This window comes from Hydra vulgaris, chromosome 15 (genome assembly GCF_038396675.1).
Source record: "Hydra vulgaris chromosome 15, alternate assembly HydraT2T_AEP".
In the NCBI taxonomy this organism is placed as follows: Eukaryota; Metazoa; Cnidaria; class Hydrozoa; order Anthoathecata; family Hydridae; genus Hydra; species Hydra vulgaris.
Genome location: NC_088934.1, coordinates 41,555,144 through 41,575,000, shown reverse-complemented (window position 1 = coordinate 41,575,000; position 19,857 = coordinate 41,555,144). Strand labels below are relative to the sequence as shown.

Genomic DNA, 19,857 nt, shown 5'->3' with positions numbered 1-19,857 from the left:
AAAACCACTATATTCCATAATTAAAATCGCTCCCCAGTAAACATTGAACAGTTGGTAAATAGTTGGCCCAATCCTAATAACCAACTATTAGCTACAGTTGGGGCAACAGTTGGCTATTTAGTTGGTACCGTGAAAAAAATGTAACGCGTTTACCAACACTTAGCCAACTGTTTTATAAACAGTTGGTACCATTAACGGCCCAACAGTAATAAAACAGTTGGCTAACAGTTGGTACTATTACCGGCCCAACTATATGATTTTTTTCCCAATTTTTTAAATTTGCTTTTGCACTCTAATTGAAAGTGCAGTTGTTATAAATGTTTACAACTATCTTTACAACTTAACGTGATGGTGAAAAATGTGTTGCATATTTGAAATCAAAATGAGAAATGATATGCAATAAACAAATTGTTTGTTCGGCACCAGAAAATTTTTTTTATTATTGACCAGTGTAATAATACAGTAATAATCATTGTTGTAATAACAATAACAACTAAAATTATAAAAATAAGAGTAGAAATTTACAACAGTATCAATAATAAAAAACTAGCAGTACGCAACTCCTAATATGGGTTATGAGTAATTAAACCATTAATAACAAAAACACAGTAATAACTTAATATATTTAAAAAATTAAATACAAATCTATCTATAAATAGTATTTTAACTTTGACTCCCTATCCAGGGTTCATGGCAGTTTTAGAAATCTTTTTTCCCTGATTTTCAGCCGATTTTAAGTACTTTTTCCCTGAGTTCGGGTGGTGAAAGTATATAACTTTCCTTGTTAATGTTGAAGGATATAATACTTTCGCAACTGAATCCATGCTCCCCTAATATTTTTATTAGAATTTTTTAAGCAATTTAATACTTCATCTTAATTGACAGCAATCTGTTTTAAAGAAATTTTTAAAGAAATTGGATACTTCTTAATTAATTGATAGCAAAAAAAAAAAAAAGAAGGTTTTTAAGTAATAAAAAGTAGTTTAGTAAGGAAACAAAAAGCCATTAAAGTCCAATAAATATAAAAAATATATTTTCAAAAATAACAATTTGTATCTATCATATAATCATATATAAAACTAAAAAACATTCCCTGAGTTTTCCCTGATTTTAAAAAAAAGTTCCCTGAATTTTCCAGATATTCCTTGATTTTTCAGATTTTAAAAACTTTTCCCTGGTTTTCCTCCGAGTGCCATACAGCAATGTCATTGCTTGTAGTTAACGACAGAAAGACCGCATTAACATCAGTTAAGTTCTTTTTAAAATCTGTCAAAACACAGTTACCAGAAAAAGAAAGTCAAGTAAAGCCAGTAAATAGCCGGTAAATATAAAAAAAAAAAAATTACAATCTTAATTAAAAAAGTATTATTTGCATTTTATTGTTAGTAGAACTAGGATAATAATATTACAAAAAATATAAAGAATAAAAAATAGCTATAACAGCCTAGGTCTATCAACACAAAACACAGTAACAAGAGCGCATAGCATAAAGGATTTGTAAACACACATTACTGTGTCTCCAGAGTAATTAAAACTAAAAGATAATAAAAAGGCTAGACAGCACAATGAAGTAACACTGGCATATAACACCAGGACTTAATAAGACATTTTTTCAAATAAAATACTCGGACTGAAAAGATTTTATTTGTTACAACATTTGAAAAATCGAGGGACAATTATAGTTAAACAATTTTAACAATTATACCATAAAATAGCAAGTAACTCGTAAATTATTTCTTATAAATGGTCATTATCAATTGCGGTATTAAGAAATATGTAACAGCTCAGTAGTTACATAAGTTTTATTAATTCTCCCTCTCATCTAAGAGAGAGAGAGAGAGGGAGAAAAAAAAAGTATTTATTTCTCTCTCTCTCTCGCTCTCTCTCTCTCTCCAAAAGTAGCATGTTAAAAAAGTAAAAAAACACGTAATAAATAGTATTACTTAATTTTATTATTACCAGTAAACAAAAGTAATTTTACCTTGATTTAATTTCCAGCATTTTTTAAATAAGCTCCAGCTTCTCTCTAACTGTAAATAGAGTAAATTTCACATCATATTAAATTTACAAAATTAAAACCATGTTTTAACAGTAAGCAAACTAATTAAGTCATGACAAAGGTAACTAAAAAAAGAACATAATTATGTTTGAAATTATAAAAAATATTTAAAATCATTTAAATTCAAAACTGTTATTAATTGTTACTATAAATAGTAAAATTTATACTTTGCTTTGTTCTAAATTGTCTAAAGTAAAATCAAATTAACAGACATTAACACTGCTTGACACTGAATTCTGGCAAGTAAGTTTTCTGCTTACTGAGCAGCACTTCTTAGATTTCAACAACGGTTAACTTCATCTTGCCTAGATCTATCTCTTTCACTTGACCACAACTATCTTTAAGTTGCCTATTAGCATTTACATTAATAACTTCTTTGAGCCTAATATTATCCATTTCAATTTCACTATTACCATTAAACATATTACGATTAATATTACTATTGTTACAACTGAATAATAAAAAAATGTAAAAGAATCTTACATAATGTGAATTTTTCTAATCAAAGACTATATTTAAACTCATGATTTATTGAAATCCATACCTTTTTATGTTTATATACATGAGTCGTTTATCAAAAAAATTAAACAATATTTATTTACATCAGTTATTTTTAATTTAACAAAAAATCTAGATTACAATGCACAAAATTTTTTAAGTAAGTGATCCACAAATTACTGACTGTAGTTTGTAGATCACTTTCGTGTCAACAAATCTCAGTCAGTTTTCCATGTTAAATACAAAAAATATGTATCTAATATAAAACAAATCAAATATAAAATCAATAAAAAATTAGTACATTTACTCAAATCAGTACCTGTTATACTGTGTGAAGTGAATAAAAAACACTTCTGTTCTTTCCAATTGCACTAAAAAATAGCTTTCAGCTCTTTCCAATTGCACTAACAAATAAAACAAAACTTGCTTAGCTTAGTTGCCTAGTTCTTAAGAATCTGAAAATATATAAATAAAAAACCAAAAACAAACAAACATTTATTTATTAAAACTACTATATTTAAACAAACTAAATTAAACAAAGAACAAAATCAATTCTCCTCAAATTTGCTTGCAGACCTTGCTTGTAAAACCATGTGAATAAGTAACACATTTAGAAAAACCTACTAAGAAGCCACTTAAAAATGACAAATGCAACATTGAAGATTTAGACGTTGACTGGATTAATTATTAGTAGATGTTTTTAAAAAATACATATAAATTTAAATGTTCTTCTATATCGCATAAATCCATCATATGATAATTCTGAAATGAAAAAATGTAATGATAAGTAAATATAAAAAAAACATCATATATGAATCGAAAATCAATGTATTGATAGATTATTGTCAATAACGATAAGGGCATAGAAGTAGTCATTTAGGGAAGTGCTTATAGATTCAGTCACTCTCAAACACAAAATGCATTCATATAAATTATTATATTATAACATATATACAGTATCGGACAAAACTAGAGCAACCAAATAATGCTAATTTAGTTTCTTTATATAAAAAGTGCTGCATTTTTTCAATTTAGAGAAGTAACTATGTAACTGTTTAGAGACAAAGTTCTTCAAGTTTTATTCATCACAAAGTTCATTATTTGCACACGAAAATTAATAAATTAATCAAAAGTATTACATAAAGTTGATTGCCTTCTGGACAAAACAAGTGCAACTCGACAAAATGTTGACCAAGCTGAATTTTGCTATCAATATTTCGTGGTGAATCCTTTGTTGTCGATCACAGCCTTGCATCTTCAAGACATAGATTCGATCAGGTGATCAATGAAGCTTTGTGGAATTGCTGCCCAGGCCTTTTGGATTTGTTCAAATAGTTGATCCTTATTACGAACACCTTCACGATTAATTCTCCGGTTGACGATCTCCCACAGGTTCTCGATAGGGTTGAGATCCGGAGATTGAGGCGGCCAATCCATCACCGATAGGTGGTTTTCTTGAAACCACTGCTTGACTACTTTTGCAGTGTGTTTCGGATCGTTGTCTTGCTGAAAAACCCATTTGATTGGCATATTCCATTCAGCATGAGGTAACATAACATCTTTCAGGATATTTTTATACATGAAACGGTCCATTATTCCATCGTTTCGATGTATTGGACCTAGACCGTTAGCAGAAAAACACCCCCAGACCATTAAATTGCCTCCACCATGCTTCACGGTCTTATGGCAGTAACATAAATTGAGGCGTTTTCCGGCCGGTCGACGTACACGGCAAATGCCATCGCTCCCAATGATGTTGAACTTCGATTCATCACTAAATAAGACAGTTCGCTTTTTCTGCACATTCCAGTCAATATGAGATGTAGCAAACAGGAGTCTTTTCTTCTGGTTTTTTAGTGAAATCAGCGGTTTCTTTGCAGGGCGTCGAGAAAACAATCCGGCTTCAACAGCACGTTGTCTGATTGCTCGGTCCGATACAGGCAGCCCTAATTGCTTTTGTATCTCGACTGATGATATCCAGGGATCCTTCTTGACGGATCTGACGATCATAAAATCCTCTCTAGAAGTGGTGGAACGCGGTCTTCCACCTTTGTTATCTGCTGCCAACTTCTTCGTAGAACGATATTTGGAACATCAGTCTTGATACGGTCCATTTTTTCACGCGATACTTATCACAAATACTTTTTTGTGACATTCCACTTACGTAATCGCCAATAATTTTCTTTCTTAGTTCCAATCTAAGACTGTCGGGAGCCATTTTTGCACTTGAAGTCATAAAAATAATAAAAATAAATAATCACGCTTCTCAAGGCTTACTGTGTTACATTTACCTTGTGATGATACAATAATGCTCTGTGGAACACAACGTCTTGGTTGGATGTGGACTGTATTGATGTAATGAAACACTTGTTGTATTTCACTTCTTGTATTGATGTTCTTCGATAAAACACTTTGATAAGACTCACTTCGATAAACTGTCTTGATAATACTGACTGATTGACTTCCATATACTGACTGAATTACATGTCGATTTACATGTCTCTTATATAGTAAAATGAACCTGTGTGAACCTGTTCTGGAAGATTCTAGATGCTTCCTTTCAATGTTTCTGGAAGTTTCTGGATGCGTCTGGATGCTTCTGAATGTTTCTGGATGCTTCTGGATGCTACTAGATGCTTCCAGATGCTTCTTCTGGAAACTTTTGGAAGCTTCTACATGCTTCTGGAAACTTCTGGATACTTCCTTTAACTATTAAAAAACTTCCATGACGTTGACACGGACCAGACTTAAGAAAATGAAACAAACCAAAAAAGTTGCACTTGTTTTGTCCGCTGCAAAACGGTACTTGTCAACGAAGTTCTGCCTGTGTGTTGTCACCTGTCAGCTGATTGCTCATGTCATGGCATGCTATGACTCGAGACTCCTGAACTGTTTGCTGTGGTAGTATAGTTTGTTTCGTTTTTAAGACATGTAAAATTAGGAACACTTTTTAGCATTGTTCGATGTTGGTTGCAAATGTTTTGTCCAATACTATATATATATATATATATATATATATATATATATATATATATATATATATATATATATATATATATATATATATATATATATATATATATATTTATATACATATATGTATATATATATATATATATATATGTATATATATATATATATATATATATATATATATATATATATATATATATATATATATATATATATATATATATATATATATATATATGTGAATGCATGCACACATATCAAAGTTACACATTATAAAACAACTTTATTTTAATTTATTAGCCTTCAATAAATAAATGTTACAGAACAGCTTGTTAGTGCTTCTGTAATTTAAAAACAAATGTGTGTATAAATTACAGAAATAACTAAATGTATAATTCGGTTATGACTTATTAACTTTTTATAAAATAGTTAAATGTCACAAATCAATAAACCTGTATCATAAATTGATGAAATTTTGCTCAAAAGTAATGAAAATGGGTTTTATTCTGTTTAATTTTTAAAAATGGCTACCCACAACACAAAATTTTTAAATAGTATATAAGTAGTAGCTCCAGGCAGTAACGTTATGACTCTCTGAAGCCTTTCCTTAAACCTTATGGAAATTTCTAAAATTTTATGGATTGTTCTGGATGTTTTTAAAAATCTCTGAAACAATATAGAGTTTTCTGGAGTCTTCTTAAAATTTAAAGAAATTAGATAGATTTTGACTCCAGCTGGCACAACTCAAAAGTTACGCTTGGTTTCTATTGCGTGTTTAAAATCTCCTAAAACAAAAAGAATAACGCGAACCAAGAATGCACAATTTGCCAATTTTGGCCCTAACCCTCAAACCCTCTGATCCACATATTAAAGCTCTCAATAACTTCTGGGATTTTCCCTAATAGACTTAAATTAGCAAAAGTAACTCCTGTATTTAAATGTAATGAACATTCGGACATAACCAACTACAGACCTATATTAATTCTTTCGATATTTTCAAAACTTTTTGAACCTGTAATTTATAATAGAATCTATACTCATTTCACTAAAAACAAATTATTTTACCCAAACCAGTTTGGATTTCAAAAAAATATCTCAACTGAACATCCAACGATTGTATTATCTGATCAATTAAACAATGGATTTAAACAAAATAAATTTACCCTAGGAGTTTTTATTGACTTCTTATTATTTTTGACTTCTTATTATTCTTGCTTCATATTAGATAAACTAAAGCGCTATGATATAATTAAAAAAACTTACAATTATATTAAAAGTTATCTTACCAATAGAAAACAATATGTATGTAAAATAAAATCTGAACTATTAAATGTTTTTTGTGGAGTTCCCCAATGATCTATCCTTGGTCCATACTTGTTTTTAATTTATATAAAAGATTTTTGCTATGCGTCTTTAAAGCTGAGTTCAGTCATGTTTGCTGGTGATACAAATCTGTTTCTTACTAACAATGATGTTAAAAATTATATGCAGACATAATTAATTGATAAATAATTGGTTTAGGGCTAATAAACTCTCACTTAACTCAGAGAAAACATACTACATACTACTCCATAAAAAAACACAAGAAAACCTTCATCTTAAGTTGCCTGACTTTATCTTAAATGATAAATTAGTAAAAAACGAGCCAGTATAAGATTCTTAGGAACTTTTGTTGATGAGAACTTATCCTGGCTTCCTCAAATAAGATATATTCAATCTAAGATCATCAATATAATTGGTATGATGTATCAAGTTTGTTCGTATATCAATAAAGTCTCAAACTAACATACTTTAGATTAATTAATTGCTTAATCAGTTAAGCAAATATATCATGGGCAAGTACTCAACCATCAAAAAAAAAAATATCAGCATTTCATTTTTATGTATCGATTCAACAATAATCTTTCTCCTGAAAACCTTTGCAACAAGTTTGAAATAAATAGAAATGAAAATTATTATCTAAGAGAAAGTATAAGTAACACGTATAAACTGACTCAAAACGTTAATAAATATACTGAATATACCATTGCATATCGAGGTCCGAATATATTGAATATTTATCGAAAAGGATTTAAATGTATGGCAGTCATTAAGTTCATTTAAGCTTCAAATCAAAAAAGAAATTTTGAAAGTTTGAGATTCATTAGTGCTTAAGTTACACTGAAGTTATTTGATTCTATTTTTACAGTTTTTTATCTTTTTATTGATCAGCGCAGCAGGTTTATGCCCATTAGGGGTTATTAATATAATATCTATATTCTATTGAAAGTATATATAGGGGCTCTAACAAAATATTGCGGTGATCTTCATCTTCTTTGAACCCTTGTCTGTTTAATTCTTTATTTTATAAGGATCATTGTATCAAGAAAAGTTTATATTTTATATTGTATATACAAAAATGGTGCTTGTTGACAAAATTTTACTGTCTTCTTCGTTTTACGAACACATTTCTTCTCTCCTATATATATATATATATATATATATATATATATATGTGTGTGTGTGTGTGTGTGTGTGTGTGTGTGTGTGTGTGTGTGTGTGTGTGTGTGTGTGTGTGTGTGTGTGTGTGTGTGTGTGTGTTTGTGTTGATTATTTTTGTTAAACAGCAATGTAAGTAAAAGACAGAAAAAAAAAAAAAAATTAATGGCCTTCAAAGTTGCGTTTTAAAATTCAACCCTACGACGGTGAAAAGTTTGCTGGAAATTACAGCATCAAGCTTCTTAACAATGCAAATTTTTTAAGTGAGCTTATGGCCAAACATCAAGTTGATCTTGCCATTAATTTTTTCAAGGCTTTTAAACAAGTTCGAAGTGTTGTTCATTCTTGTTTCGGAAAAAATCTATACCTAGATTCTGAGGTTCACATCAATGCATGTCAAGAATGCTACATGATTCTGTAGATCACAGTGATTCTGAAATTTCACGTTGTTTTTCTTCACATTGAAGAGTTTGTCAAAAGTTACAATACTGGGCTTGGTTGTTTTACTGAGAAATCATCTGAGGCACTTTATTTATATTTCAGCTCCTACTGGGCAAGATGCAAAAGAGGTTTGGACAACCATAACTATGGAAAGCATTTGTTTGACTTTGTGCTAGACTACAATAGCAAACATCTTACAATTAAAGGCTGAAAAAGACCATTGTTTTAAATTTCTCAATTTTCAAATACTGAATATTTTTTATGTGAAAATTTGAACTACTGTTTTTTTAAAGCGTGTCTTGTTCCAAACAACTTAAAACTTGTTTTGTTGTAAGAAAATTAGTCAAGAAAGAATTTTTCATGTAGTTTTAGAATAATTTATGATCAGAAGGAGAAAATAAAACTTTTCATAATGCTTTCATTACTATGATTCAAATTTTGATTTTTATTCGAGCAAACTTGTTAAACTTGTTAAAAGAGCAGTTATGGATGAGCTGTTTCTTAACCTGTTTCCCTGTTTAACCTGTTTGGGTAGTACAGTAGCAGTACCTAAGTTTTCATTTTAATTTACTTTTGTATCCTTATGACTTATGAAGCAAAAAGTACAGTTACAGGTACAAAAATTATCAAAGGCTGAAAGATGAAAGGAAAATCTCTTCAAAAAACGTAAAAACGGTTCCTTTAGTAGCCTCACTTTAAAGCCCCATAAACCAACCAAATGAAAAGATAGTTGCTCCATTACTTTTTTCACTGAAAGTCCTTTGACTAACTTATAAAGTATTAAATTTGTGATGCTATTTGTATCAATTTGATAGAAATTGACGGCGCTAAAAATGGCGTATAAAATTTTGGATTCTAGTTAGTATGTTTGAGCCTTAAATATGAACAAAATATTTCAAACAAAAACCTCAAAAATGGTTCTATTTTAATAAGAACATCTAAAATCTATGAAAAATCACATTTTTATCATTAAATGGATCCTTGATAGGTATTTACCCATCATTTTATTCAATCGGCATACTTTTATGTTTAAAATGTTGGATTGACCATCTAACTTCAAACTCAATTTTCTCTCTCGGACGGAATTTAACCAGAATTTAAATTTTATGCCAAATAAATTGTGAGTTTCTCTAGATTACAGGACATATTTTCGTTATATGATCCTCAATTTGAGGGTTAGGGCTAAAATTACATTAAATGGATCCTTGATAGGTATTTACCCATCATTTTATTCAATCGGCATACTTTTATGTTTAAAATGTTGGATTGACCATCTAACTTCAAACTCAATTTTCTCTCTCGGACGGAATTTAACCAGAATTTAAATTTTATGCCAAATAAATTGTGAGTTTCTCTAGATTACAGGACATATTTTCATTATATGATCCTCAATTTGAGGGTTAGGGCTAAAATTACATTAAATGGATCCTTGATAGGTATTTACCCATCATTTTATTCAATCGGCATACTTTTATGTTTAAAATGTTGGATTGACCATCTAACTTCAAACTCAATTTTCTCTCTCGGACGGAATTTAACCAGAATTTAAATTTTATGCCAAATAAATTGTGAGTTTCTCTAGATTACAGGACATATTTTCATTATATGATCCTCAATTTGAGGGTTAGGGCTAAAATTACCAAACTATGAATGATTTTTATTCCGTGAAATTAACTATTAGTATTTACCATAAATACCAGTTAAAAATTTTATAGTTTCACCCTTACGGAAACGTAGTACTATACTATAATAAATTTCCTTAAGGAATGTGAAACCATTGATAAAAGCATACGACATTTAAGTTTGACTTTAAAAACCTCAAAAAAACACATGTTACACTTGAGTAAAACTGCCCTTAATATACACGTGCTTTTGGTTTACGTCTGGATTGTATTAAACACGTGTCTATACAGGCTTTAATTCCGAATAATAAACTTGATGTGTTGGTTGGAACTATAAAAGCTGCCTGATTGAGCAACTCTATTTATAATCTGTATTTTCCAGATTGCAGCTTTGATTTGCCAGATGGCAGTTAAATAAAATAGAAGTACAATAACAGTTATATTTATCATTGTTGCCTTAAGGAAATTTGTGCAAGTATTATCTTCAACCCAAAAGTTCTATAAGAATAGTGCTTCTACTACTGAAAAAAAAATAAGACAAAGGAATCGGTTGAGAACATGATGTTGACTACATATAAATTAGGGTTCTTCTAGTTCCTTTTCAGTTAAAACATCTTTGTAACTGAATGACAATCCCATCTTTGTAACTGACTGATTATCCCATGACGATTGGGATAAATAATCTCGAACGATTTTATGACACATAGAAAATAAAAGACTAATAGAGGAATGATCACTGAAAGAACAGTAGTATACTACTCAAAATCCAAATTGTTGGTCACTATTTTTTTTTTAAAGAGAATCCATCAAAGGGAGAGAAGAACGCATAAAGCATATTGAGAAAGAAATAACAAGTTTATGACAAAAAAACCTAAAATCAGCAACCATTTGTTGACTGTTATCTTATGATGGGATTGAGATCCAGAAACTTACACAGTCTGGTATATTTAGATCAACTATTATAAAAGCTGTTAAATTTAAAGAAGAAATGAATAAAATACTACGTTTAGAAAGATGGTCACGTTTAGAAAACTGGTCCTTGCGCTTTGATGTTAAACTTATTAGTCACCAAGAATATCAGTGTTTGTGTTAAACTAGTTATGTATTTAAATAAATAAATAAAAGTCAAGTAACAAACATTAGATCTACCAGACGGAATAGCAGAAATTATTGTTAATGGTATAAGAGCTCCCAGTAAACACACTTAAGTCGGTCCAACTGACGGGCCAGTATTGGCTATAGTTGGCTAACTGTTGGCATTCCGTGCCAACCATTAACCGACTGTATACCGCGTGTTTTTGAGTCGTAAAAGTTTGCCGTAAGTTTTATAAATGTATTTTTAATTATATTTTATGTAAATGTTTAGTCGCGTGGCCTAAGTGAAAAGAGTTTAATTTAAAGCAATTTATCATTTTTTTCTTTCAAACGCTTTTTTACCTTTTAATTAGACTTTTAGGGTGGAATGCAAGAAGCGAACTTGAGTCGAGTTCGACTTGAACTCTACATTGTAACCAATAGCGGCAGAGTATTTTTTGAGTGGAAAACCCATACTCTGCCGCTATTGGTTACAATGTAAAGTTCAAGTCGAACTTGACTCAAGTTCGCTTCTTGCATTCCACCCTTAAACTCAAACTCTCCTTCACCTTTTAATATAACCGTTGCGCTGGTAAGTACAAATATTTTACTTTTATCCATTAGTTACACATTAAGATATAAATTTTGACATTTGTTAGAGTTTTTAATTTAATTTTATGATGACACCGTTCTTGTATTAGATATTTTAGCTCTATTTTAACTGTTAATAAGAGTTAAAATTCAGCTTAAATGTATATGTGCGTATATAGTAGTATGTTTACGTGTGTATTTCTGTATGTATATGTATATATATATATATATATATATATATATATATATATATATATATATATATATATATATATATATATATTTATATATATATATATTTATATATATATATATATAATATATATATATATATATATAATATATATATATATATATAATATATATATATATATATATATATATATATTTTTTTTTTTTTTTTTTTTTCGCAAAAACTTTTGACGTGAACGGACGTGATTTTGTAAACAAAATTAAAAATGGATAAATTTACCGTTTCTAAAATTAAAGACCTGTTAGATATTCATGAGAATACTTTATTAAAAATATTTAACGAGAAGTTTGATAAAATGGAAATTAAGCTATTAAATCTTCAAGAAGAAAATACAAAACTAAAAAAAGAAACTAATGAACTACAGAAATCGGCGGAGTTTCTTAGCGAGAAATATGAAGCAATTGTTCAAGAACTTTCTGAAATGAAAAAAAAGCCAAACTTAACATCAAACCAAAATGATATTACAAACGTTGCTGTCAAAGACAAACTAGCTGAGTTGGAAGACAGGAGCAGAAGAAATAACCTAAGGTTTACGGGAATTGAAGAAGATGAAAACGAAACGTGGGAATTGAGTAAGGAAAAGATTCGAAATGTTTTAAAGACAAAACTTGGATTTAAAAGTAATGTTGAAATTGAACGGGCGCACAGGACAGGGAAAAAAAGTAGCGATGGAAAAAAGTACAACAGAACCATAATAGTTAAATTTTTAAACTACAAAGACAAAAAAACTGCGTTGGATAACTATGTTCAGTTAAAATTGTGGAACGATCGATTTTACGTAAATGAAGACTACAGTGAAAGAACTTTAGAATTGCGAAAACAGTTATTTAAAGAAGCAAAAGATTTGAGAGCCAAAGGTAAATATGCTAAAGTTGTATATAATAAACTTGTAACGCGCGACTTTTAAGAAATTCTTTTATTTTAGAGTTATTGATTTTATCTTTATTATTTATTTATTTTTAATTTTTATTGTTTTTAAATACAAAAATGGATTCAAGTCGCTCTAAAAATTTTGATATTTTTAAATTTAATGATTTTATACTTAACAAAGAGTCCGATCCGGATCAAAGTTATTTTAGTGAAACAGATGCTTTACAAAGGAACTGCAGCTATTTTTATACTTTTGAAATAAAAGAATTTCTTGAGCGTGATAAATTTAATGCAATTCATATAAATATAAGAAGTTTAAAAAAAATTTTTGAAAATCTTTGCAATAGTTTTGAGGAAAATCTAACTATTTTTAGTGTAATTTGCCTAACTGAAACCTGGTGTAGTTCTGCTGACTCAAATTTAGATAATAATTTTAAAATACCGGGCTATAATTTAATTTCATTAGGGCGGAAAACAAATAAACGCGGTGGTGGTTTAATTATTTATGTAAAAGAAAACCTACGGTCTTTTGTTAGGCATGACATGAGTATTTCTGACGTCAAGATAAGGGTTTTAACGATTGAAATATTAAGCAATAAAACTAAAAATATTGTAATTAGCTGTTGTTATCGCCCACCTACTGGCGAAATTAAAACATTTAGTACATTTTTAAAAGAAGATATTGTAAATAAAATCAACCACGAAAAGAAATTACTTTACATATTAGGTGATCTGAACTTTAATTGCTTTGAGTATCACGTCAAAAAAGACATTAATGGGTTTTATAATGGCGTATTTGAAAATGGAGCAGTTCCTCTAATAAACAAACCAACAAGAATTACTCAAACAACAACTTCCTTAATTGATAACATTATAACCAATGATATTTTTAATAATTCGCTTAAAAAAGGCATTATTAAAAGTGATATATCTGATCATTTCCCTATTTTCTTTTCAATAGATATTTATACGAAAATTTTATATAATGAAAAAAAATCATTTAAAAAACGACTTTTTCATAATAAAAACCTAGAATCTTTTAAATATCAACTTTTTTTAGTTAATTGGGACATTATTAACTTTTCTGCAGACATTAATTTAATATACAAATCTTTTTTTAAAATTTTTTATGAAATTTATGACATCAATTTTCCCAGAGTAGAAATTAAATACAAACATAAAAAAATTTAATCGCCATGGATTACTAAAGGTATTATAAAATCATCTAAAATTAAACAAAAACTTTATATTATATATTTAAAATTGAAAACAACTGAGAGTAAGACCAATTATAAAAATTACGTAAGACTATTTGAACGCCTAAGGAAAAATTCAAAATTAATATATTACACTAATTTACTTGAAAAATACAAATTAAACTCTAAACGCACTTGGCAACTAATAAACGAAATTACGGGTAACACTAAAAAAACATCGCAATCTTTGCCCTCAGTTATTAAAGTAGATGATAATTTTATTCTTGATCAAAAAACAATTGCTTCCGAATTTAATAAATATTTTGTATCTGTAGGACAAAACCTAGCCGAAATAATTCCAAACCCTTAAAAATCATTTAAGGCAACATATGACCCTCTAAACTCGTATCTAAATTTTTTTGATTTGTCTTTTGAAGAGTTTGAAAGTGCTTATAAATTGTTAAAGTCAAATAAAGCAGTTGGTCCAGATGATATCAATGGGAACGTTATTATAAACTGTTTTGACGTTTTAAAAGACATACTTTTCCAAATTTTTAAATGCTCTATTAATCAGGGAGTTTTTCCTGATGATTTAAAAATAGCAAAAATTATATATTTAAAGAAGGAGAAAAAACTAATGTTAAACACTATCGTCCAATTTCTATCCTCTCTGTTTTTTCTAAAATTTTAGAAAGAACTCTGTACAACAGAATATACAATCACCTTTTATCAAACAAATTATTATATAACATGCAATATGGATTTAAAAAAACTAATTCAACAGAGCATGCAATTATTCAGCTGACAAGAAGTATATCAGACTCTTTTAATAATTCTAAATTCACATTAGGAATATTTATTGATTTAGCGAAAGCGTTTGATACCATTGATCATAAAATTCTTGCTAAAAAATTAAAATATCATTGTAAAACAGGCAATGTTTTAAAATTGTTAAAAAGTTATTTAACTAATCGCAAACAATTTGTTTACGCCGATGAAACATTATCATCAAATTTATTAAATATTAGATGTGGAGTTCCTCAGGCATCCATATTAGGACCTCTTCTTTTCCTTATTTATATTAATGATTTATACAAAGCCTCGGATTTAATAACAATTATGTTTGCTGATGACACCAATTTATTTATGTCACACCAAAGCATTCCTACTTTATTTAGTTGCTTGAACATCGAGTTAATCAAAATATCTGACTGGTTTAAGACTAACAAATTATCTCTTAACATTGATAAAACTAAATGGGTTCTTTTCCATCCTCTTATCAAAAAACATAAACTGCCAATTAACATGCCTCATCTTGTTATTGACAATATACAAATTAAACAAGTAACAGTAACCAACTTTCTAGGTGTTTGTATAGATGAAAATCTTACATGGAAAAGTCACATTAAAAACTTATCAATTAAAATTTCAAAAAGTATAGGAATATTGTACAAAGCAAGAAATGTTTTAAATAAACGTACTTTAGTATAATTATATCACTCATTTATTCATTGTCACATAAACTATGCAAACATTGCTTGGGGTAGTGCAAAGAAAATTAAACTTAAACCTCTTTATTGTCAGCAGAAGCATGTAGCACGACTCATATATTTTAAAGACCGTTATACTCATGCCAAGCCTCTATTATTTGAAATGAAAGTTTTTAATATATATGAGCTTAACATTTTTAATATTCTTTGTTTTATGTTTAAATGTAAAACCAATTCATCCCCTATTTCTTTCCATAATTTGTATTCATCGAAAGATAAAAATAAATACATTTTGCGGAATGATAATTTTATTAAGCAGCCCATTTTTCAAACAAACCTTTTTAAATTTTGTATTGATTATCGCGGACCATTCTTTTACGGAATAAAATAGTTTTAAAAAATTTTACTAAGGATTTTATTCATCAAAGTAACTACTTTTCTTTTAAACGAAAGCTTAAAGAACTCATTTTTACAATTGAAGATGTAACAATATACTTTTGATATTTTTTTTTAGTGATCTTCCTTTTTACCCCCTATTTAACTATTGATTTATAAAAATTATATATGCATCATTAACAACTGTAATATATAATAATGTATCTTGTATTTGTAACGGAATATTTTAAGCTTCTTACTTCGTTAACTTATTTCTTATCTTGTAAATATTTTATAAATTTTAACACGATCATTTCTTAGCGGTACTCGACGACAAGACCGTATGGTCTTCTACGAGTTCCCGTGTTCTTTTATTATTTAATAACGATTGTTATATATATATATATGTTTTTATTATTATATATTTGTATTTTAAATATTGTAACGAAATGTTATAATATAATAATTTATATGTATGCATTTTGTGTTTGAGAGTGACTGAATCTATAAATGTTGGTATAGCTTATATGGTATTATTTCTTGCACTTCCCTAAATGACTTCTACTTCCATGCCCTTATAGTTATTGACAATAATCTATCAATACATTGATTTTCGATTCATTTATGATGTTTTTCTGTATATTTACTTATCGTTACATTTTTTCATTTCAGATTTATCATATGATGGATTTATGCGATATAGAAGAACATTTAAAACTTTGTTGAATTCTTATGATTAATTTTATTAAAACAAGTGTGATAGATTTTTGCGGACAATCCCATTTTTGTTTTCACCATAAACAATAAAACTTGGTGTAAATTAAGTTTATGCAAATTTAAAGCGTACGTAAAAGTGGTTCTCAAGGAGCGTTTCTATAGGCTCCAAACATTATTCTGCACTCATTGTTGTAGATTTTCTTAAGTTTTGTTTGGCCAGTACTAGACCACACAAGATTACAGTAAGGCAAATAATTGTGAATAAATGCAAAGAATAATTTTTTCAGGGATGTAACATTTAGAAAAGGTTTAGCCTTAAACATCATTGCCATACTTTTTGAGAATGTTGTTTTAATACTATTTATATGTGAATATCACAGTAAATTTTTTTCCAGTTTTACTCCTAAAAAGTTTAGGTATGTTTCCCTTTTTGTATAAGTATTATTAATTAAAATATTTAGCAATTTAAGAGGAATTTTCTTTGATTTATTTGCTTGGAAAAGTATATATTTTAATTTATCCACATTTAGTGAGAGTTTGTTACTTACGAACCATTCATTAACGTTACATAACTGTTCATTAACTATTTTTAAAAATGTCCTAATATCTCTGTGAGAACAAAAAAGATTGGAATCATCAGCAAACAAAATTCGGTCTAAAAGACTTTTTTGCTAAGTATAAGTCCCCAATCGGCATTTGGTCCTAAAATGACGTCTTATGAACGTTTAAAAGACGTCTTATGAGGACCAAATGCCGGCTGGGTTGTTTATCTACATTAGAAACAAGAGTGGTCCTAAAATAGAGCCCTGAGGAACTCCGCAAGTTATGGAACATAGAATTGTGTAACTTTGATCATAGTATAAAAGTTGTTTTCAGTTTGTCATATACCCTTTGAACCAAAGTAAGTTTTTATTTTTCACTCCGTAGTTTTCAAGTTTTTTTATTAGTATATTGTGTTTTCCCGTATCAAAAGCTTCAATGAAAAATCCTCATGTAAAACATTCATTACCAAAGGCGTTAGATATTTGATTGTAAAATTTAATTACTGAATGTTCAATGGAATTTTTTTTTTTAAACAAATTGCTTGCAATACTACATGTCGTTCTCATTTAGATGATTGTATAGCCTATTATACATTATTCTCTCTAGCAGCTTTGAAAAACAAGATAGTATAGATATAGGCCTGTAATTTAAAATATTTGACTAGATTTAAAAATTGATGTTATACGTGCAATTTAAGTTTGTCAGGAACAATACCTGTCTTAAATAAATGATCTAAAACATTAAATAAGGAAGGTTCAATAATATCAAATACTGATATGACAATATCAACACTAATTTTATCAAAAACCTTCAATATTTTTACTTTTGAGACTGCTATATGCCGCTCTCAGCTCGCTAAATTTTAAACTAGCTTTTTCCATAAGTTTATCATTAAGTTTTAAATACGAATCAAAAGGAGTGGAGTTTAAGCAGCCAATTTTGGACCCAAATTAACAAAGTAGTTGCTTAAATCTTCAGCTATAATAGATTTATCATAAACTAATTTTCCATTAATAAAAAGATTTTTTGGGAGAGTTTTTTTTGTAAATATTTTTTCCAATGAAATCCTTTATTACATTCCATACTTTTTTAGTGTTTTCATTGGGTTTTTTAATTACTGAGCAAAATGAAGCTTTTTTGAGTATCCCCTACGGGCTTTTGATTTTAAAAGTTACGTTCTAGATGTCTTTTAAATGTTTTTTAAACGTTCTTTACGTAAGAATGTTTAGAAGACGTTTAAAAGACATTTAAAAAACATTTAGAACGTAGCTTTTAAAAACAAATGCCCTCTGGGTCTTTTTGTTTTTTCGAATATATTTTTGTAATTTTTATAATACAGTGTCACGAAATGACTTATAATATGAACCTCCTGACCCTAGAAAATCTTTTTGGGGTATGATAGTGGGGATATATAGAAGTGTATTAGAAGTGATTTTGAAATCTTTTGTCATTGTCCGTGGAAGAAAAATTGATTTCAAATTTGAGCATTTTTCGAAGTTTTTTTGTGAAGTCAAAGCATGTAAAAAGTTTATTGTTAAAGGAAAAATGTGTTATATTTTGTCATAAAGGTTGCAAATATAGATATTATTTACATTTTTACATGAGTTATATGCATTGTTTATTTATTTGAAAAATTTTGGGAAAGGGCTGAATGCTAATGCATTTGTTTGGAAAATTTTTGGAAGAGCAAAAGTGAAATCAACATTTCTAAAATGTCTAATCAAGCAAAATGTCATGATGAAAACAGAAAAACTGAATGTTTTCTTTGTTTAAGTAAATCCTCTAGACAACTCACTGCTGCTATGATTGAAAGCTGCCCCAAAGTCATTGGCCGACCAATCAACTTTGAAGACCAAATAGTTCTAGGTGGAGTTTGTGAAAAATGTCGCACTATGTTTAGAAGAAAAGAGGCAGGTCAAGATGTCTAACTTCCCTCTTTGCCTGATTATCAAACAGTTAAAGTTCGGCCAACAAAAAGAGGATCAGTTTGTGCTTGCTTGATCTGTTGTGTTGGGAAAGCAAGGTTCAAATGCCTTAAACCAGTCAAGTCAACTAACCAAACCAATCCACCAAAAGACTGCCACCTGTTGAAAAACGCTGTTCTAGATGTTTTTCACTGATTGGAAGAGGTATTCCCCATGTCTGCACCGAAGGAATGCTTAGACAAAACTTACTTGAAGTTGCAACCAAAGATGAAAAAGCTGCTTAGAGGGTGGCTGCTACAGAGATTGCCAACAAGACACCATCTCCTCATGGCACAGTTTGCCTTAGCCAAGGATTAAGAAGAAATCTTCCAGTGACTCAAGGTATAAATACTCTGACTAAAAATCAATCTTTCAGCATTTTTTAAATTAATGTTAATGGAAGAAATAATTTTAATTTTAGGATCGTCAAGGCAAAAATAACTTTTTCTTCCAACATCCACTTTGACTGCTCAACAGCTCTTACAAGTTCAAAATCTGACAGGCTTATCTAACAGAGGAATAAACAAGTTACTCCACATCCCCTAGTTGAGAAAATCTTTAGGGAAAAATTTGAATCACTTAGAATGCATCTTTTTGATTTGTTTGTCACCTGCGACATTATGGACACAACCAAAACTGACAGCCAGGAGTCCAAGAGACTACTTGTGCACTGCAAAGATCTTATTGCTCTGAGAAACACTGTCATCCGAATT

The 19,857-nt window shown here is 29.0% G+C and overlaps 2 protein-coding genes across 2 annotated transcripts in view; one reads left to right on the top strand and one right to left on the bottom strand.

Annotated features, from left to right (window-relative positions):
* Nucleotides 1-11,766, bottom strand: part of LOC136091962 (uncharacterized) — a 19,314-nt gene extending 7,548 nt beyond the window's left edge. The window contains exons 1-2 of the mRNA XM_065819682.1: nucleotides 11,576-11,766; nucleotides 2,365-2,510 (exon numbers count right to left, since the gene is read on the bottom strand). Of these exons, the coding sequence (XP_065675754.1) occupies nucleotides 2,365-2,510; nucleotides 11,576-11,766 (337 nt within the window). The remainder of the gene's footprint in view (nucleotides 1-2,364; nucleotides 2,511-11,575) is intronic.
* Nucleotides 11,767-12,194: 428 nt separating this feature from the next.
* On the top strand, nucleotides 12,195-12,896 carry LOC136091961 (uncharacterized). The gene has a single exon (XM_065819681.1). It carries the CDS (start codon nucleotides 12,195-12,197, stop codon nucleotides 12,894-12,896), a length of 702 nt encoding a protein of 233 aa, XP_065675753.1.
* The last annotated feature ends 6,961 nt before the right edge of the window (nucleotides 12,897-19,857 follow it).